This window comes from Phaenicophaeus curvirostris, chromosome 29 (assembly GCF_032191515.1).
Source record: "Phaenicophaeus curvirostris isolate KB17595 chromosome 29, BPBGC_Pcur_1.0, whole genome shotgun sequence".
Taxonomy (NCBI): Eukaryota; Metazoa; Chordata; class Aves; order Cuculiformes; family Cuculidae; genus Phaenicophaeus; species Phaenicophaeus curvirostris.
Genome location: NC_091420.1, coordinates 3156088 through 3177183, shown reverse-complemented (window position 1 = coordinate 3177183; position 21096 = coordinate 3156088). Strand labels below are relative to the sequence as shown.

The window sequence follows — 21096 nt, the reverse complement described above, 5'->3', positions numbered from 1 at the left end:
CACCATCCTAGGGATGCTGAGATGCCGTATCCCAAGGATTCTGGGGTACCTGATCCTGGGGTACCTGGGGGTGTCTTGATCCAGGGATGCTGGGGTGTCCCCATCCTAGGGATGCTGAGATGCCATATCCCAAGGATCCTGGGGAACCTGATCCTTGGGTACCTGGGGGTGTCTTGATCCAGGGATGCTGGGGTGTCCCCGTCCTAGGGATGCTGAGATGTCATATCCCAAGGATCCTGGGGTACCTGATCTGGGGGTGTCCTGTCCCAGGGACCCTGGGATTCCATGTCCTGAGGATCCTGGGTGCCTGATCCATGGATACCCCACTTCAAGGATCCCTGGGTACCCCATCCTGGGGATCCTGGGGTCCCCTGTCCCAGGGATCCTGGGTACCAGCATCCTTGGTGGCCGGTTGTCCCCATCCCTGTCCCCATCTCCACTGTGCCAGCATCCCAGCCCCACACCAGCCCCACACCAGCCCCAGGGGCGGGGGGCAGCGGGTCCCCCCGTTCTGTCTGGCAGCTGCCGCCTGCGCCTCCTCCTGCCTGTCTCGCTCCCCCTTCCACGGCTCTGATCTTCCCTCACACCCACCTCTCTCCAGGCACCTTCCTCTTTGATCTCCGCTCTGCTTTTTATTTCCCCCTCCCCTCGGTCCCCCCATCCCTCTCCACCTCCCACCCCCCCTCCTCCTCCTCTCTTCTCTCTCTCCCTCCTTTATCTCTCTCTTCCCTGCATCCCAGCTCTCTCCCCCATGCCGGGGGGGGACACAGGAGCGAGAGGCATGGGATGGGGGGACCAGGATGGTGGCACCGGGTCCCCTGGGGCTGCAGGGCAGCAGGGCTGGGGTGCCCCATCACGGGGATCTTGGGGTGCCTGATCTGGGGGTCTCCTATCCCAGGGATATAGGGGGATCCCATCCAGGGGATCCCAGGGTACCTCGTCCTGGAGATCCTGAGGTGCCGTGTCCCAAGGATCCTGGGGTGCCCTGGCCCAGGGATACTGGAGCACCCCATCTTTGGGATCCTGGGATACCACATCCTGGGGCTCCTGGGGTGCCTGATCCATGGGTACCCCACCTCAAGGAACCTGGAGTACCCCATCTTTGAGATCCTGGGGTGCCCCATCCCATGGATCCTGGGATAGGCCATCCAGGGTATCCTGGGGGATGTTGGGGTGTCCCCATCCTTGGGATGCTGAGTTGCCATGTCCCGAGGATCCTAGGGTGCCTGATCTGGGGGTGCCCTACCCCAAGGGTGCTGGGGTGCAGGGTCCCCATTTCCAAGATCATGGGGTACCCCATCCTGGGGTACCCCATGTCACTCAGATCCGGGGGGGCTTGGTCCCTGAGATCTTTGGGTTCCTCATCCTGGGGATCCCTGGATGCCCCATCAAATGGATCCTGGGATGGCTGGTTCCAGGGATCTTGGGGTTCCCCATCCTGTAGTCCCGAGGATCCAGGTGTACCCCATCTCAGCACCGCAGCATCCTCAGGGCCCGAGCGAGAGCGGGGGCTGCCGGGAAGAGCTGCGAGCGGGGGATTTGGGAGCTGCCTCTGCAGGATCAAAGGCAGGAGGGAGCCCCCAGCTCCTGCTTCTCCAGGGATGAGCCACCAGCTGGGGACAAACCAACCCAGCGGGTTGGGAAGAGGGGATGGAGCCGAACCCAGCTCGGGGGTGGCAAGAGCGTGGGGCACCCCACAAGTGGCACAGCCGAGCGAGCCGAGCCGTGCTGCACCTGGGACGTGGTTTAGTGTCACATAGGAATGGTTGGACCTGATGATCTACGAGGTCTTCTCCAACCCAGTGGTTCTTGGGTCTCTGCTGTGCCAAGCCGTGCCGTGCCACTCGAGGCAGGCGGAGGCCGTGCTGGGGACTTAGCAACTTCATTATCCGCAGCTCGCTCATCCCCAAAAGGGATTTTGGGATTTCTGCCTCCCCATCTCCCGCCTCGGCGGAAATCGGTGGAATATTTCAGAGAAGAGGCTTTTAAGGCGGGGGGAACCACCAGGGAGAACAGCTCCTCTGCTGCGATGCCTCTTTCCCCGCTGCCCTCTCTGGGTCCTGCTCCCCAACCCCTTCCCCGGGGCCATCAGCACACGCGTGTGTGGGACACGCGTGTGTCCATCCCGTCCCACGCCTCCCTGCGTCGGGTCGATACCCGCTGGCCGCGTGCCGGGCGCTGTGCCGGGGCACCCAGATCGATCCCGGCTGCCGCTCGGGCTTGGGGCTCGGCAAGGGGGGGTCCCACACCCCCGGCAGCCCCTCGGAAGCCTCCAAGCAGCTCCAAGGGGACCCCAACCCGCGGCGCTGGAGCCCCCGGAATGACACGCTGGGCACCCCAAGGCCTCGCTGAGCCCCGTTCTCCATCCCCAGTGGCGCAGACGCGGTTCGTGGAGGAGCCCGAGGACCAGACGGTGGTGGCCGGCCAGAGGATCGTCCTCTCCTGCGTGGTGCTCAACTACTCCGGGATCGTGCAATGGACCAAAGACGGCCTCGCCCTGGGCATGGGCCAGGGGCTCAAAGGTACCCGCGGGCGGCTCTGGGGGCGTCACCGCGTGGGGCAGGGAGGCTCGTGGGTGCTGCAGCTCTTGCAACGCTGTCTCCCAGGTCCCTGGGCAGTGTCCGTGGCTGCTGCGGGGTCAGGGACACGTGCCCAGCAGCGAAACCACGGCTGGGGTTGGGTATTCATGCTCTGCTCCTTCCTGCAGGCACCAGGGTCCCTGCACGCACCGGGGTCCCTGCGTGCATCAAGGTCTCTGTGTGACACCAGGGTCCCTGCATGCACCGGGGTCTCTGCATGCGCTCGAGTCCCTGTGTGCACCAGGGTCTCTGCGCACACTGAGGTCCCTGCGTGGCACCACGTTCCCTGCATGCTCTGCATTCCCTGCAAGCAGCACGGACCCTGCACACCAGGGTCCCTGCATGCACCAGGATCACTGCATGCACCTCAATCCCTGCACACCGGGGTCCCTGCATGCACCAGGATCACTGCATGCACCTCAATCCCTGCACACCAGGGTCCCTGCATGCACCAGGATCACTGCACGCGCCTCATTCCCTGCACACCAGGGTCCCTGCATGCACCAGGATCACTGCACGCGCCTCATTCCCTGCACACCAGGGTCCCTGCATGCACCAGGATCACTGCATGCACCTCAATCCCTGCACACCGGGGTCCCTGCATGCACCAGGATCACTGCACGCGCCTCATTCCCTGCACACTGGGGTCCCTGCATGCACCAGGATCACTGCATGCACCTCAATCCCTGCACACCGGGGTCCCTGCATGCACCAGGATCACTGCATGCACAGCGTTCCCTGCAAGAACCACATTCCCTGCAAGAACCACATTCCCTGCAAGCACGGGGGTCCCTGCATGCACCGAGCATCCCACATGCCCCAGGGTGCCCACATGTGCCGGATCTCCTCCCCAAGAAAGCACCCCTGGAGCCTCCCCCCTGGTGAACTAGGCTGAGCAGTGTCCCCTTGGTGCTGAGCCGTGTCCCCTGAGCACTGAGCCATGTCCCCTCGGTTCTGAGCCGTGTCCCCTGGTGCCACCCCCCAGCCTGGCCGCGGTACCGCATCGTGGGCACAGCCGACTCGGGCCAGTACAACCTGGAGATCTCCGACGCCGAGCTCTCCGATGACGCCGTCTACGAGTGCCAGGCCACCGAGGCAGCACTGCGATCGCGCCGCGCCAGGCTCACTGTGCTCAGTAAGGAGAAACCCCCCCTCTGTGCCCCACATCTCCCACCGCACCCCACATCTCCCACCACACCCCACATCTTCCACCACACCCCACATCTCCCAATGCATCCCACATCTCCCAACGCACCCCATTGTACCCTACATCCTCCTCCACATCCCTCCTCCACACCCCACATCCCTCACTGCACCCCACATCTCTGACCATACCCTCCATCTCCCTCTGTGTCCTCCATCCCCCTCCATACCCCACATCCCCCTCCATGCCCCACATCCCCCTCCGTACCCCACACCCCCTTCCATATCCCACATCCCTCTCTGCACCCCACATCTCTGACCATACCCTCCAGCCCCCTCCGTGCCCCACATCCCCCTCTGTACCCCACATCCCCCTCCGTGCCCCACACCCCCCTCCGTACCCCACATCCCCCGTGCCCCCCACCCCGCAGGCTCGGGCTGTGCCATTATCTTTCATGCCCTCATCTCTATTCACGCCGAGGCTGAGTTACGGGACCTGCGAGCGCAGTAACTTTGATTTCCCCGACTTTTGTGTCTTGTAAAAGAGAAAAAAAAAAAAAAATAGGAAAGAAGACACCAGAGAGGCAGCAGAAACGCTGCAGGAATGGGGGTTTGGGGCAGATTTCTTGCTTTTTTTATTTTTTTTTTTTTCCTTCTTTCTCCTTCTTCCCTTGGCATTGAAATTCCCGTTAGGAAAACAGGAGATAAAAGGCGTGTGGGATGTGGTGGGGGCACAGCAGCAGCATCTCCCCGCGCCCCCAGGCAGGGAGGCTCCCTGGGGACCCCCAACTGCAAGGGGACAGGCTTTGGGGGGGGGCACCGGGAGGGCTGGGGGCTCCTCCATCCCCTGCCAAGCTCAGCGGGGTCCCCCCTGTGTCCCCTGCTCAGTGTCCCCAAGCAGGGGAGACCTGGGGCCAGGGGGATCCCTGGACATGGGGGTCTCCAGGCAGGGGGGTCCCTGGACATGGGGGTCACCAGGCTCATGTATCAACCAACCCATGTCCCCAAGTCCCCACGCCACATGGTTTTTTAACCCCTTCGGGGGTGGAGGCTCCCCTTCTGCAGCCAGGGCTTCACCACTCTCTCAATATAGATATTTTTTCCCCTGTATCCAATCTTAAACCTCACTTGGTGCAACTTGGAGACGTTTCCTCTCATCTTTTTTTTCCCTGGGAGCAGAGCCCAGCACCCACCTCACTCCAACCTCCTTCCAGGGAGCTGCAGATGTGATGAGGTCTCTCCTCAACCTCTTCTTCTCCAGACTAATGAGCCCCAGGACCCTCAGCCCTCCCCAAAGAGCATCTTTTCCTCTCCCCAAGAACCAAACCCTATTAAATCAGCAACGGGGCTTTAGTTTGATTGGAAAGGGGATTAAAAGCAGGCGGCCCCAGCCCTGCTGATGCTCTGCTGGGTGCGGGGTTGGGTCTCATCCTGCTCCCTTCATCGCTCTCCCTCTCTCAGCGCAGCATCAAGCAATATCTCAAGCCTCTTTGGGCACGGAGAGGGGTCTCCCGGTGCCCAGGGTCCCGCTCCAGGCAGCCACCCGGTGTCCCCTCTCCCCTCCGCAGTCCCCCCCGAGGACCCCATCATCGACGGGGCCCCCGAGATCCTGCTGCGCGCGGGGACGCCGTATAACCTGACGTGCCGGGCACGCAGCGCCAAGCCGGCGGCCACCATCGTCTGGTACCGCGATGGGCTCCAGCAGGACGGCGCCGTCACCAGCACGGTACGGGGGCACCACGCAGGGCAGGGGGTCCCCAGGCACGGGGGTCCCTGGGGAAGGGGGTCCCCAAGCAAGGGGGTCCCTGGGCAGGTGGGAGCCTGGGCAGGGAGCGAGTGCAGAGAAGAGCAACGAAGCTGGGGAGGGGGCTGGAGGAGAAGAGGAGCGGCTGAGAGAGCTGGCGGGGTTTAGCCTGGAGAAGAGGAGGCTGAGGGGAGACCTCATTGCTCTCTGCAACTCCCTGAGAGGAGGTTGTGGAGAGGAGGGAGCTGGGCTCTTCTCCCAAGGGCCAGGGGACAGGACGAGAGGGAATGGCCTCAAGCTCCACCAGGGGAGGGTCAGGATGGACATCAGGACAAAATATTTCATGGAAAGGGTCACTGGGCAGTGTCCGAGGCTGCCCAGGGAGGGGGTTGAGTCCCCTTCCCTGGAGGGGTTTAAGGGCCGGGTGGCCGAGGTGCTGAGGGACATGGGTTAGTGATTGATGGGAATGGTTGGACTCGATGATCTGGTGGGTCTTTTCCAACCTGGTGATTCTGTGATTCTAGGATTCTCCATGCAGGGGGGTCCCTGAGTAGGGGGCTCCCCAAGCAAGGGGGTCCATGGGCAGGTGGGACCTTAGGCAAGGGGTCCCTGGGCAGGGGATTCTTCATGCAGGGTGAGTGCCTGGGTAGGAGGGGTGACCCAGGCAGGAGGTTCTCCGTGCAGCGGGGTCCTCAAGCAGGGACAACCCTAGGCAGAAGCAACCCCACACCCATGCCCTCCACCCCATGCCCCGCGTTGGCGTTCCCAGCCCACGGGGACCCTTCCCTCTCCCCGGCAGGAGGTGTTGCCCGACGGCAAGCGGGAGACGACCACCAGCCTGCTCGCCATCAACCCAACCGACCTCGACATCGGGCGGGTGTTCTCCTGCCGCAGCACCAACGATGCCATCCCGGCGGGCAAGGAGACCTTCGTCAAGCTCAACGTTCACCGTGAGTCCGTGCCGAGGGGACAACCCCTGCGCGTGGGGTGGAGCTGGGACAGGGAGCCGGACACGAGTTCTTGGGGTACCTGGGCATCATGGGGACCCAAGAGGACGCCAACCCTGGGGTTGGAGTTGATCATGCAGAGGGGGCTTTGCCTACAAGCAGAATTCACCCAGTCCCAGGCTAGGACTTTGTGGTGAACACCGACCTCCAGTGGCTGCTGTGGGAAGGCTCTCCCTGCCCCAGTACCCACCAGCACCAGCACCCACCTTGGATGGGGATGACGGGTTCCCATGGTGAGCACCTACACCAAGAAGGCATGCTGGGTGCCCATGGTGAGCATCCACATCAAGAAGGGATGATTGGTGAGCACCCACATCAAGAAGGGATGCTGGGCACCCACCATGAGCACCAACGATGGAGAGGGATGCTGGGTGCCCTCACCAAGCATCAGAGCTTTGGGATCCCCCCACCCGGGTGGCAGCATGAGGAGTTGGAGATGCAGGTAGCCCGGGCAGCTGGGCAGGGGGATTGTCCCCTCTGCCACGCTGACCCCCCCGTCACCTTCCACCACCCGTGACGGCTCCGTCCGCCCTCCCCGCAGATCCCCCAACTGTCACGCTGTCCATCCAGCCCCAGACGGTGCAGGAAGGTGAGAGGGTCGTGTTCACCTGCATGGCGACCGCCAACCCCGAGATCAAAGGCTACAGGTGAGGGTCCGTCCTGGCTTGGCTTCGGTGTCCTACGGAGACAGGGGTCAAACACGGTGGTGGAGACCCTACACGCCCCCTGAATGCGCCCGTCTCGGGTCTCTCCCCCTCACCCAGGTGGGCCAAAGGCGGGGTGATCATCGAGGACGCCAAGGAGAACAAGTATGACACGCAGGTGGATTACACCTTCTTCACGGAGCCCGTCTCCTGCGAGGTGCACAACGACATCGGCAGCACCAACGTCAGCACGCTGGTGGACGTGCACTGTGAGTGGGGCAGCCCCCGCTGCACCCCCCAACCTGCTGACATCCCCCCAGTTCTCTTCTTCACCCCTTTCCCCCCCTCCTCCATCTCCAGTTGCCCCTCGGATCGTGGTGGACCCCAAACCCACCGTCACGGACATCGGCTCCGACGTGACGCTGACGTGCGTGTGGTCTGGCAACCCACCGCTGACCCTCACCTGGACCAAAAAAGAGTCCAACATGGTAGGATCTGGCGGCTGAGGTGGGGCTGGAGGTCTGGGAGGAGCTCATACCCCGTCCCTGATGTCCCCGTGGTTGCCCCCAGGTCCTGAGCAACAGCAACCAGCTGTACCTGAAGTCGGTGACGCAAGCCGACGCGGGGCAGTACGTCTGCAAAGCCATCGTGCCCCGCATCGGCGTGGGCGAGCGCGAGGTCACCCTCTTCGTTAACGGTGAGTTTGCCACCCATCCCATGATGGATCCTCATCCAGGCTACGGTTGGGTGGGTGCAGATGCCACAGCCATGGCGAGCAGTGCCCCCCAAAACCTGAGGTGTCCATAAAGCTCCCCCTGCTTCCCACTAAGCTGGGAGGAAGCTGGATCTGCTGGAGGGTCGGGAGGCTCCAAAGGGATCTGAACAGGCTGGATCCGTGGGCTGAGACCAACGGGATGAGGTTTGACCAGGAACTTGGGGCACAACAACCCTGAGCAGCTCCAGCCTAGGAGAAGTCTGGCTGGAAACTGCCTGGAGGAGAAGGACCTGGGGGGGTTGGTGGAACAGGAGCCAGCAGGGGCCCAGGGGGCCAAGAAGGCCAAGGGCATCTTGGCTTGGATCAGCCACGGCGTGGCCAGCAGGGCCAGGGAGGTTCTTCTCCCTCTGGCCTTGGCCCTGGGGAGACCGCTCCTCGAATCCTGGGGTCAGTTGTGGGCCCCTCCCCACAAGAAGGATGTTGAGGCTCTGGAGCGAGTGCAGAGAAGGGAACGGAGCTGGGGAGGGGGCTGGAGAAGAAGAGGAGCGGCTGAGAGAGCTGGGGGGGTTTAGCCTGGAGAAGAGGAGGCTGAGGGGAGACCTCATTGCTCTCTGCAACTCCCTGAGAGGAGGTTGTGGAGAGGAGGGAGCTGGGCTCTTCTCCCAAGGGCCAGGGGACAGGACGAGAGGGAATGGCCTCAAGCTCCACCAGGGGAGGGTCAGGCTGGACAGCAGGAAAAAATATTTCCTGGAAAGGGTGATTGGGCAGTGTCCGAGGCTGCCCAGGGAGGGGGTTGAGTCCCCTTCCCTGGAGGGGTTTAAGGGCCGGGTGGCCGAGGTGCTGAGGGACATGGGTTAGTGATTGATGGGAATGGTTGGACTCCATGATCCGGTGGGTCTTTTCCAACCTGGTGATTCTCTGATTCTCTGCTTCCCGCAGGTCCACCCATCATCTCGAGCGAGGCCGTGCAGTACGCCGTGCGTGGGGACCGGGGCAAGGTGGAATGCTTCATTGGCAGCACGCCGCCCCCGGATCGCATCGTGAGTGCCGCGTGGGGCGCTGGGGACTGGGAGGCACTGGGGACATCACTGAGCTGCGGGTGCTGACGCAGCCCCCCCCTCTCCCCAACCCCATCGGGACCAGGCGTGGGCCTGGAAGGAGAACATTTTGGAGGCAGGAACGCTGGAGCGGTACACGGTGGAGCGGACGAACACGGGGAGCGGGGTCCTCTCCACCCTTACCATCAACAACGTCATGGATGCCGACTTCCAGACGCGCTACAACTGCACGGCCTGGAACAGCTTCGGGCCAGGAACAGCCATCATTCAGCTGGAGGAGAAAGGTAGCGCCAGCGCGGGGTGCCAGGAAGGCCACCCAGGTCTCCGGCGCCGCAGGCAACGGGGCTTCGGCGAGGGCGAGCGCCCTCCTGGCGCAGCCACCTCCTGGCAGTGCCCCTGTCCCTGTCCCCAGCTAACGTCTCCCCGTCTCCTGTAGAGGTCTTGCCCGTGGGCATCATCGCCGGGGCCACCATCGGGGCCAGCATCCTCGTCATCTGCTTCCTCGTCGCGCTCGCCTGCTTCCTCTACAGGCGCCGGAAAGGAAGTGAGTGAGGGGCACGGAGGAGACGACGGGTGCTCCCCACGGTCGGGGCTGGCACCCGAGGGGTGGGACCGGGGCGGTGGGGCTGGTGGCTGCGTCCATCCCTGGTGCCGCCTCTCCCCAGGCCGTAAGGACGTCACCCTACGCAAGCTGGACATCAAGGTGGAGACGGTGAACAGGGAGCCCCTGACGCTGCACACGGACCGCGAGGAGGACACGGCCAGCGTCTCCACAGCCACCCGCGTCATGAAGGCCATCTACTCCGTAAGGGACACGCCACCGCAAGGGGGTAGCGTCCTTCCCACCCCACGCTGGGGTGGATGGGACCACGGAGGAACGAGCGCGTCTCTCTCCTCTCGCAGTCGTTCAAGGATGATGTGGACTTGAAGCAGGATCTTCGCTGCGACACCATCGACACACGCGAGGAGTACGAACTCAAGGTCTGGTGATGGCGCTGGGGCACGTGGGGAGTAGGAGAGGGGCAGGCGCTGGTTTTCATGGAGCCATAGAGTGCCCTGAGTTGGAAGGGACCCATGAGGATCATCGAGTCCAACTCCTGTCCCTGCACAGCACAATCCCAACATTCACACCACGTACTGAGGGCATTGGCCAAATCCTTCTGGAATATTGTCCGGCTTGGTGCCACGACGGCTTCCCTGGGAGCTATTCCAGTGCTCCACCACCCTCTGGGTGAAGAACCTTCTCCTAATGTCCAACCTAACCCTCCCCTGGCACGTCTTCCTGACATTCCCGTGGGTCCAGAGAGAAGAGCTCAGCACCTGCTCGTTCTCCTGCTCTTGGGAGGAAGCTGGTGACCACAACGAGGTCTCTCCTCAGTCTCCTCTTCTCCAGGCTGACCAGTGCTACAGACTAGGAGAAGTCTGGCTGGAAAGCTGCCTGGAGGAGAAGGACCTGGGGGTGTTGGTTGAACAGGAGCCAGCAGGGGCCCAGGGGGCCAAGAAGGCCAAGGGCATCTTGGCTTGGATCAGACACAGCGTGGCCAGCAGGGCCAGGGAGGTTCTTCTCCCTCTGGACTCGGCCCTGGGGAGACCGCTCCTCGAATCCTGGGGTGATTGATGGGAATGGCTGGACTCAATGATCCGGTGGGTCTTTTCCAACCTGATGATTCTGTGATTCTATGACCAAGTGACTTCAGCCTCTCCTGATACACCTTCCCCTCCTTTTGTCCTGGGTCGGGTGGCTGCGGGATGCCCAGCAGAGAAGAACGGGGCTGGGATTTGCGGGTTCTCTTCGTGCCCAACCTGCCCTCCCCAGGCTCAGCGCATCCCCTTCTCCTCGCAGGATCCCACCAACGGCTACTACAACGTCCGTGCCCACGAGGATCGCCCGTCCTCCCGCACCGTCCTCTACGCCGACTACCGCAACCCGGGTCCGGCGCGCTACGACACCCGCCCTCCGTCTCGCCTCTCGCACTCCAGCGGCTACGCTCAACTCAACACCTACAGCCGCGGCCCCGCGTCCGACTACAACGCCGAGGGGGCACCGGGTCCCGGTCCCCCTCCCGGCACGGCGGGTGGAGAGACGACAAGCCAACTCTCCTACGAGAACTATGGGGGTCACGCCGCCTTCCCGGCCGGTGCCGGCTACGCCACGTACCGCCTGGGCTACGGGCAGCCCCCCAGCTTGGAGCGCGGACCCTACGACGCCTACGATGCGATGGGCAAGTACGCCAGCGCCACCCGCTTCTCCTACACCTCCCAGCACTCGGACTACGGGCAGCGCTTCCAGCAGAGGATGCAGACGCACGTTTAGGTCCGGGGGACGCGGGCAGCGGGGTCTGCAGGTACCTCACGACTGTCCCCTGATATTCAGGGGCTACATCCTGACCCTCCTGCCCGGCTATCTCCGCCGGCGGTTGGACTCCACGTGCCGTGTCCTCAACCCCGGGACGTGCTCAGAGCCTCTTCGAGCTTCCACTCATTCAGTTCTTTCGTTTCGGTACCTTCCCGGAGGAGGGAAGGGGTTGGGGGGCATCTTTCCCCCACGCTTCTGTCCCCCCACCCTGATCCCAGCCAGTCTCTGGGTGCGTGCGGGTCTGTGCGGCTGACGGGGCCGGCTCTGCAGCCTCCGCTCTCCCACCACCCCAGATCCCCCCAAGACCAAGCTCCCCAGGGCCAGATCCTTCCCCGATGGGTCCCCAGAGCGAGGGGCTGCACCCCAGACCCCCCCAGACCCCGAGCGAGGGAGCAGGGAGGCGCTGTATGTGTGTACGTACACGTCGGTGCGTACACACACGTAGGCAACACCCACTTTCTGGTTTCACCCCCCCAAAAAAGCCCCTTTCCAACCCATTCCCTGTGCCTTGACTTCAGGGGTGGCTCCCCCTTCCCTGCTCTCGGAGCCACCAGCAGGGCCCTGGGGGATCAGGAGCAGCAGATGCTGGGATTCCATCCCGCTGGGGTCACCCCGATCCCACCTCCGCCGGCAGCATGGGGATGCGGGGACCCCTCATGAATGTATCGCACGGCTGGGGTGGAAGCACCCCTGTACCCCACCACGCTCCCACCACCAGGGTCTGGGGAGCTGGGAGCCACAGGGAATCAAATCTGCTGGGAGCGGGAGCTCAGCTGGTGCCCTGGCTCCAGGGACTGGGGGGGCACTGGGCAGCCGGGGCAATGGGGACCCCAGTTTTGCTCCCTGCAGCAACAAGAACCCCAATTCCACTCCCTGCAGCAACAAGAGTCCCAGATTTCACTGCCTGCTGCAACAGGGACCCCCAACTCCACTCCGTGAAGCAACAGGGGTCCCCAATTCCACTCCCTGTGGCAAGTGGAGTCCCCACTTCCACTCCCTGTGGCAATGGGGGTCCCCACTTTCACTCCCTGTGGCAATGGGGGTCCCTACTTTCACTCCCTGTGGCAATGGGGGTCCCCACTTTCACTGCCTGCAGCAACAGGGGTCCCCAATTTCACGCCCTGCAGCCACCAGCGTCCTTGATTTCACTCCTTGCAGTAACAGGGGCCCCCAATTTCTCTGCCTGCTGAGATAAGACCCCCCCCAGCCACCAGCACAGGAGCTGGGGGTGAAGGTCTTGCTGGGGGGGTGATGAGTTTGGGAGGGAGGGTGGAATCCTCCCCGGTCACAGCTTCCCTGCAGCCCCCCGGGATTAGGTACGAGGTGCCCCCCACACCCTGGGAAGGGTCCCCATCCTGCTGAGCATCCCTTCCCTATGGGGCCGGACCCCCAGCGGGCTGGATCCAACCCTGGGGCGAGCAGGTACGAATTTGGGGGGGTGAGGAAGGGGCTGGTAGAGCTGAGACAGCCCCAGCAGCACAACCAGGGGGGCCTTACCCCCCTTCTCCCCCCTCCTGTGCCCCAAAAGGTACTGTCAGGACAGACCAAACCCTGGAAGGTGCTGAGTCCGAGCCGCTGACCGCAGGACCGCGTTGCCATTTCATGCAATGGTGCCTGATTTACCCCCCTCCTCCTCCTCCTGCTCTTCCTCCCCCCCCCTCCCAGGCAGCCCTATCTCGGGGGGCTCCCACCCCAGGTGCTCCCCCCTCCTCAATAGCAATAGCAGCCCGGGCTGGGGCCCCGAAGCGAAGCCGAAGCTTTAAACCCAAACTCCCACGGGTGGGAAGGGGGCCCCGAGGCCACGGCCGAGCCCCCCATCCCAGGCCAGGGGGCCCTTCCCGAGCACAGGCTGGTTTAGACCCTAGAGACGCGTATCTGTGACCCTCCCCACAACCCCCAAGCCCATTTTTTTATGTTTCATTTTCCTTTTTTTTTAAATATTATGTACTATATTTTTAGTCTTAAACACGATATATTATATATATTTAATTTTTTTATATATATATAAATATAAATGTTAAAAAAGGGGCTGCGGGTCACTCTTGTTCTTTGCAAATGGGGCAGAGGTGGGTCTACAAGCTTCAGAATTGAAGGTCCACAAGCTTTAGGGTCCACAGGAACGACCTTCCCAGCAACACTTCGACCTCCTCGTGCGTTTTCCAGCTCCCTCATGCCCAGCTTGGCTTTATTTCATCTATTTTGGGTTTTTTTTTTGCTGAAAGCCCTGCAAACGAGCCAGCTCAGTGGCTGCATTTCCCTCCAAAGGCAACCAACCCATCGCTCGCTGGGTTTCCACGCCTGGTTTATTATGCATGAAGCAGGCAAATTGCCTCCTCGCTCCCGGGACTCATCTTTAAAACCAAAAAAAAAAAGGTGCTTTGTCATTCCTAACGGCTCCTGCCGGCGCGAGGATGGGAGCAGGGAGAGATGGATGGATGGAAACGAAGGAATGGAGAAAAATAAAGTTTCTTCTCCATCCGTAACCACTCTAACTCCAATTCCAGCTCCCAAATCCAAGCCTCAGAGGTGCCTCTGCCCTGCAGCCTCTTTTCCCCAGGAAAGAAATCTCCCTCCCTCGCCATCCGGCTAATTTATTCCCGAGATATTATCCTAATATATTCCCCCGGATGGCACAGCAGGCTCGCCGCCTCCAGAAATCTCTCCGCTTCCCTTCCCTCGCAGCCTTCAGGGGGAGCGAGGGGGGGGATTTGGGGTGGGCTGCGTGATTTTTATTCCGTTTCCAGCCCCAGGCGCCCGTTCTCCTCTGGATTCGAGGAAAAGGAGGGCGGCAGGCAGGCTCTGCCGCAGTTTAGGGGTTGGATGAAACCTCTGCTCTCATCCCAGCACTTAGGGGGGCAGGAACCCCCAAGAACCAGCACGCACCTGCCCTCACCAGCCAGGATTTTCTTTACCAGGGGGGTACAAAACGCTTCCATTTAACTCCCAGCCACCGCGAGAGCTGCAGGTTAGACAAAAAAATAATAAATGAAATAAAGACTCCCTCAAGAAAACCCTAATTTGTCTCTCCGAGCCTGACAATAACAGGCTGTAACCAACCAGAGCTACGATTCCCATCCCTTCCCTCACCGCCGCCTGTCATGCTGGAATTGAATCTTTCAGCCTTCTGTTACTCCGGCTGGTGATAAAATAGAGTTTGGTTTCGTTCCTAATAAATCACCAGCTCTTGGAGAGAGAAAAAAAAAAAAAAAGACAGAGAGAGGGTGGGAGGGCCTTGAATTTGTCCAGAAGGATGGAGAAGTGGGGGTTAAGGCCAGCACCCCAGCTCCACGTGTGGCACATGCAGGGGTTACAGGTGAGTGCTGCCCTTGTGCCTCAGTTTCCCCGCATACCCAGGGCTCTAACAGGGCCCTGGTGAGCACTGGGAGCAAACTGGGAGGGCAGGGAGCATGGGACAGCAGCACCCTGGCTGCTTTGAGGGCAGGAGAAAGGGGGATCCAGAGGTTAGAATATCCCTCGGTGCAAGCCTTCAGAGCCACCAAACCCCTCGAGTCTCAGCAGGGAGCTTGAGAACCTTTTTGGTGAAGAACTTTTCCCTGATGTCCAATCTGAACCTGCCCTGGTGCAATTTAAGGCCATTTTCTCTCATCCCGTCACTTGGGAGAAGAGCCCAGCTCCCACCTCACTCCAACCTCCTCTCAGGCAGTCGTAGATAGTGATGAGGTCGCCCCTCAGCCTCCTTCTCTCTAGGCTGAACAACTCCAGGTCCCTCAGCCACTCCACAATCCCCGTTCTCCAGCCCCTTCCCAGCTCCGTTCCCTTCTCCAGACACGCTTCAGCCCCTCAAGGTCTTTCTTGGAGTGAGGGACCCAAAACTGAACCCAGGATTCAAAGATTCCTGCTCCTGCTGGCCACCCCACAGCTGACCCAAGCCAGGATGCTGGTGGCCTTCTTGGCCACCTGGGCCACCGCTGGCTCATGTTCAGCCACCATCAACCAACACCCTCAGGTTCCTCAAGCCTGGAGTGGGGTTGGTGCAACCCAAGGCAGGACCCAACATTTGATCGTGTTAAACCTCATCCTGCTGGCCTCAGCCCACAGATCCAGCCCGTTCGGATCCCCATGGCCCCAGAAGGGACTCTCTAAACCACAGAACCTAAACCAGACAACGACCTCGCTCCATGTGGGCAGCATAAGCCCCTCACCCGCCCGCCCCCAGGCCCGGGCGGGCACTGAGAGCCCGGCCGCCCCGCGGGGTTATTTATACCCTCGGTGATCTCGCGAGATTTGAAATCTGACGCCACCAAGCGAGAACGTGCCGCGGGGGCGGGGCTTGGGCAGGCTGCGCTCTGCTGACGTCATCACGCGGCGTCACGGGGGGGCGGGGGCGGGGGTGGTGAGGGCCGGGCCCTCAGGCCTTGGGGGTTGAAGGGGACCCGGGGCTGGGGGCTGAGGGGGCTTGGTGGGGGAGGACAGAGCTGGGGGGGCGGCGAGGGAGCAGGGCTGAGGGCTGGGAGGCCAAGGGTTTGGGGTGGGGGGTCAGTTATGAGGGTGCTGAGCCCAGGGATGCGGGGGGGGGGAGAGGTGGGGGGGCTGAGGGGTCAGGGCCTGGGATGGAAGCCAAGGGTTTGGGGGGGTCGGGGTGAGGGTGCTGAGCCTGGGGGGGGGGGCAAGGCTGGGGCCTGAGCTCAGGGCTTCGTGGGGGACAGAGATGGGGGGGCTGAGGGGCCAGGGATTGGGGTTGAGACCAGGGATTGGGGGGGGGGGGTGTCAGGGCTGAGGGTGCTGAGCCTGGAGGGGCCAAGTTTGGGGCCTGAGCCCAGGGATTCTGGGGGGGAGGGTTTGGGGGGGCTGAGGGGCCAGGGCTGGGGGCTGAGGCCAAGCGTTTGGGGGGGCCGAGACTGGGGCGTGAGGCCAGGGATTCATGGGGAACAGAGATGGAGGGGCTGAGGGGTTAGGGCTTGGGGCTGAGGCCAAGGGTTTGGGGGGGTCAGGGCTTGGGGCTGAGCCCAGGAATTCATGGGGAGCAGAGATGGGGGGCTGAGGGGTCAGGGCTGGGGGCTGAGGCCAGGGATTTGGGGGGTCCAGGGCTGAGGGTGCTGAGCCCAGGGATTCAGGGGGGTCCCAGGGCTTTGGGGTGCTGAGGAGCCGGGGATGGGGGGGGCTCCCTGCCAAATACTCATCAAAGTGAACCATTAAATGTTTGACAAATTCAATTAATTACATTAAATCCTATAAGGACTCAGTAGTAGGGAAGACCCTTTGAGCTCTCCTGGGGGGCTGGCGTCTCCTGCCGTGCTGCAGTACCAATTGGAGGCTGCGGGGGATCGTTTGCTAACGAAGCTGATGGAAAAGCCAAGACAAAGTTGCCCCTCGAGACCTGTCGGGAATGCCAAATCGCTTTAAATGATTCAGTTAATCGATTGATAATCAAAAAAACGGCGGCTAACCCGGAGTTTGGTGAATCCCTGTTGCCACAGTCTGTCCGTGATACGGGAGAGCGAGTCTGTCCCTAACTGGGTGATAAATAATTAATCAATCAACGTGATGCTTAGTGGCGATGATTAATGAGACGGTGTGGAAGATCCGGGTGCTGGAATGGGGCAGCAGCGGGGTCTACGGGGGGATCAAACTGCACCCAGTGCTGGTGGAGGATCAACCCTTCAACCTCTCAATCCACGGTGAGCGGCAAGAGGGGTTAAAAGCCCTGAGTGGGAGCAAAAATCCCTTGCAGGTGGGGAAACTGAGGCACGGGGCGGTGATGGGGTCCACCAAAGTAAATAGAAAGCCCTGAGTGTGAGCAATAACCTTTTTACAGCTGGGGAAACTGAGGCACAAAGCGATGATTGGGTTTACCAGGCCAAACAGAGAGACACGAGTGTGAGAACTAATCCCTTTACAAGCAGGGAAACTGAGGCAGAGAGTGATGAGGAGGTTCACCAAGGTAAATAGCCCCGAGTGTGAGTGTTAATCGATTTCCAGTGGGGAAACTGAGGCACAGAGCGATAATGGGGTTCACCAGGGTTAGGTTGGACCCCAGCCTTCGTACCCCAGTGCCTGCTGCCCCTCAAGCTCTGCCGGGAGGAGAAGGACCTGGGGGTGTTGGTTGAACAGGAGCCAGCAGTGGCCCAGGTGGCCAAGAAGGCCAAGGGCATCTTGGCTTGGATCAGACCCGGCGTGGCCAGCAGGGCCAGGGAGGTTCTTCTCCCTCTGGCCTCGGCCCTGGGGAGACCGCTCCTCGAATCCTGGGGTCAGTTGTGGGCCCCTCCCCACAAGAAGGATGTTGAGGCTCTGGAGCGAGTGCAGAGAAGAGCAACGAAGCTGGGGAGGGGGCTGGAGAAGAAGAGGAGCGGCTGAGAGAGCTGGGGGGATTTAGCCTGGAGAAGAGGAGGCTGAGGGGAGACCTCATTGCTCTCCGCAACTCCCTGAGAGGAGGTTGTGGAGAGGAGGGAGCTGGGCTCTTCTCCCCAGGGCCAGGGGCAGGACGAGAGGGAATGGCCTCAAGCTCCACCAGGGGAGGGTCAGGCTGGATATCAGGAAAAAAATTTTCATGGAAAGGGTGATTGGGCAGTGTCCGAGGTTGCCCAGGGAGGGGGTTGAGTCCCCTTCCCTGGAGGGGTTTAAGGGCCGGGTGGGCAAGGTGCTGAGGGACATGGGTTAGTGATTGATGGGAATGGTTGGACTCGATGATCCGGTGGGTCTCTTCCAACCTGGTGATTCCATGATTCTACGATTCAAAGTAGATCCTCCAGTACCCTCCTCTCCCCTGGGCAACCAAAAGGGAGCTGGGAGCAGCCGGGCTGTGGCCCAAGAAGCCCCAGAGCCGCAGGGAGCAGCCGCACGCCCCACGCTGCAGCCGGCTGCCAGAGCCAATTAGCTCAAGCCCAGCACCGCCTCAGCGCTGCAGAGACAGGAGGTTGGGATCTTGCACGGGGAGCTCCGAGCTTGAGGTGCCTACGTGCTCACCGGCCTCGCCTCGGCAGCTGCCGCGCTCGGCGGGCGAGGAGCAGCGAGTCCCACGCAGGGGGAGAAGCGGGAGCCCAGCGTGCGCCAAGCCCGCTGCGTGGTCGGTGCTGAGCGGTGCTGAGCCCCAGGCAGGGACCGCGCTTGTTCACAACCAGGAAAACCACATAAACGCTGATAACGGAGCTCGATGTGACCGCAAATCGTCACTTGGTATGCAGGGAGAGAAGGGGATGAGGGGACAAACCTGTCCCCAGGGCTGCAAACGGCGCAGCTGCAGCAGCAGGGAGGCCACGCGCGGGCACTTAGTGCTGACACCAAAGGGCTCCTCATAGCTCCATCGCCACCTTTGGAATCAGAGAATCACCAGGTTGGAAAAGACCCACCAGATCATCGAGTCCAACCATTCCCATCAATCACTAACCCATGTCCGTCAGCACCTCGTCCACCCGGCCCTTAAACCCCTCCAGGGAAGGGGACTCAACCCCCTCCCTGGGCTGTTCCAGTGCCCAATGACCCTTTCCGGGAAATATTTTTTCCTGATGTCCATCCTGACCCTCCCCTGGTGGAGCTTGAGGCCATTCCCTCTCGTCCTGTCCCCTGGCCCTTGGGAGAAGAGCCCAGCTCCCTCCTCTCCACAACCTCCTCTCAGGGAGTTGCAGAGAGCAATGAGGTCTCCCCTCAGCCTCCTCTTCTCCAGGCTAAACCCCCCCAGCTCTCTCAGCTGCTCCTCTTCTTCTCCAGCCCCCTCCCCAGCTCCGTTCTCTTCTCTGCACTCGCTCCAGAGCCTCAACATCCTTCTTGTGGGGAGGGGCCAGAACTGACCCCAGGATTCGAGGAGCGCTCTCCCCAGTGCCATAGTGTGTAATCCTTTCAAGCTGCTGGACTGGAGGCACCATCGCCTGGATGAAGCCCTGGAGCTGTGGGTTGTCAGGGTGAGGGGAGGAAAGATGTCATGGAATCCAAGAGTTACAGGACAGATTGGAGTGGAAGGGACCTCAAAGCCATCCAGTCCCACCCCTGCCATGGGCAGGGTCATCTCCCACTGCATCAGGGGCTCCAAGCTCCATCCAACCTGGTCTTCAACACCTCCAGGGATGGGGCAACCTGGGCCAGGGCCTCCTCATCCTCACGGCCAAACGTTTCTCCCCAGAATCTCATCTCAATCTCCCCTCTTTCTGGTTCCAGCCGCAGGGAGCGGCTCTGCCCTCGACACTTGCCAATGGGAATGACAACCTTGGGTCTGATCCCACGTCCTTCCCCTCAGTCCCACCCTGACGACCCCACAGAGGACGGAGTTGGTGGCTTTTCCCACGGTGACATTGGGGGAGCTACAGACCCAGCAGCTCCGCTTGGTGCTTCCCAAAGTCCTGGATCAGCACCTGCTGCCTTCATCCCACCCCAGGCACCTTTCCAAGATGCTGCCATCTCCCCACCTCGCGTGGACCATGGGGATGTCCCCTCGCCAGGGACATCCCAGCCCACAAAGCCCCTCAGCACCGGCTCACGGGGAGGATTTGGCAGAAGGAAGCCCCTGTCTTGCTCTCATCCCTTCCTGAGCCCCCTCCCAGAGCTCCGTCTCCGGCTGCGTGGCCTTCGCGCCACCCCGCAGCGCTTCTCTCCTCTTCCTCAGCTTTGAAGGACCAGCCGGGTTTCCCCACTAGCTGGAAATTTCAACTCAGCGACTTTCATTTCCCCTCTGCCCTCCAGATGTGGGTGGAAAAAGGCAGAGCGGGCAGCGTGTCCACCCCCTCCTCGGCTGCCCCTTCCCCTTGGGGGGGCCCCGACGGGGACTTCGGGGGCATCCGCTGCCCATAAACACCCCGTGTCCCTCCCCGCGCTGGCCTCAGCGTCCCCAGCACTTTGAGAATCCCCGTTTTAAGGTGCCCCAGGAGAAGGCTTGGAGTTGCAACAACTTGGAGTTGCTAGAGGGTTTAAATAAAAAATAAGCTTTCAGTGCTGCTAATGGAAAGCTTTTCCTTCCAGCCACGGCCCCCGCAGCATCGCAGGCTCTTAAATCGTGGCTTTGCTGCAGCCCAGAAGAGCAAGAGGTGTGGGAGGGACTGGGGGAGCCCATGGGAATGGATTGGCAGCTCCGTGGTTGCTTCTGCATCGCTGCTGGACCTTCCAGGGCATCTGAATCCCCTGGGATTCAGCCAAGACCTTGGGGACATCCCCTCCTGTGCTACTTTCTGCATCCTACTACCCATACCTCACCCTGGAGTGAAGCTCAGGGTCCTCCCACCACCCATATCCCATCCTGGAGTGAAGCTGAGGGTCGTCCCACCATCCATACCCCACCTTAGATCGGAGCTAAGGGTGCTCCTACCACCCATACCCCATCCTGGAGTGAAGCTGAGGGTGTTCCCACCACCCATACCCCATCCTGGAGTGAAGCTAAGGGTGTTTCCATCACCCATATCCCACCCTGGAGTGAAGCTGAGGGTATTCCCATCACCCATATCCCACCCTGGAGTGAAGCTAAGGGTGTTTCCATCACTCATATCCCACCCTGGAGTGAAGCTGGGGGTGTTCCCATCACCCATATCCCACCCTGGAGTGAAGCTAAGGGTGTTCCCATCACCCATATCCCACCCTGGAGTGAAGCTGAGGGTGTTCCCACCACCCATATCCCACCCTGGAGTGAAGCTGGGGGTGTTCCCATCACCCATATCCCACCCTGGAGTGAAGCTGAGGGTGTTCCCACCACCCATATCCCACCCTGGAGTGAAGCTGAGGGTGTTTCCATCACTCATATCCCACCCTGGAGTGAAGCTGAGGGTGTTCCCACCACCCATATCCCACCCTGGAGTGAAGCTGGGGGTGTTCCCATCACCCATATCCCACCCTGGAGTGAAGCTGAGGGTGTTCCCATCACCCATATCCCACCCTGGAGTGAAGCTGAGGGTGTTCCCATCACCCATATCCC

General features: G+C 61.4%; 1 protein-coding gene across 1 annotated transcript in view; it reads left to right on the top strand.

Annotated features, from left to right (window-relative positions):
- KIRREL1 (kirre like nephrin family adhesion molecule 1) overlaps nucleotides 1–13235 on the top strand; it is a 36194-nt gene extending 22959 nt beyond the window's left edge. Inside the window, exons 2-15 of the mRNA XM_069878731.1 lie at nucleotides 2373–2522; nucleotides 3565–3714; nucleotides 5291–5448; nucleotides 6266–6416; nucleotides 7015–7120; nucleotides 7238–7386; nucleotides 7478–7605; nucleotides 7688–7814; nucleotides 8772–8872; nucleotides 8976–9174; nucleotides 9327–9434; nucleotides 9556–9695; nucleotides 9794–9871; nucleotides 10734–13235. Coding sequence (XP_069734832.1) covers nucleotides 2373–2522; nucleotides 3565–3714; nucleotides 5291–5448; nucleotides 6266–6416; nucleotides 7015–7120; nucleotides 7238–7386; nucleotides 7478–7605; nucleotides 7688–7814; nucleotides 8772–8872; nucleotides 8976–9174; nucleotides 9327–9434; nucleotides 9556–9695; nucleotides 9794–9871; nucleotides 10734–11204 — 2216 coding nt within the window. The 3' untranslated portion in view covers nucleotides 11205–13235. The remainder of the gene's footprint in view (nucleotides 1–2372; nucleotides 2523–3564; nucleotides 3715–5290; nucleotides 5449–6265; nucleotides 6417–7014; nucleotides 7121–7237; nucleotides 7387–7477; nucleotides 7606–7687; nucleotides 7815–8771; nucleotides 8873–8975; nucleotides 9175–9326; nucleotides 9435–9555; nucleotides 9696–9793; nucleotides 9872–10733) is intronic.
- Nucleotides 13236–21096: the final 7861 nt, after the last annotated feature.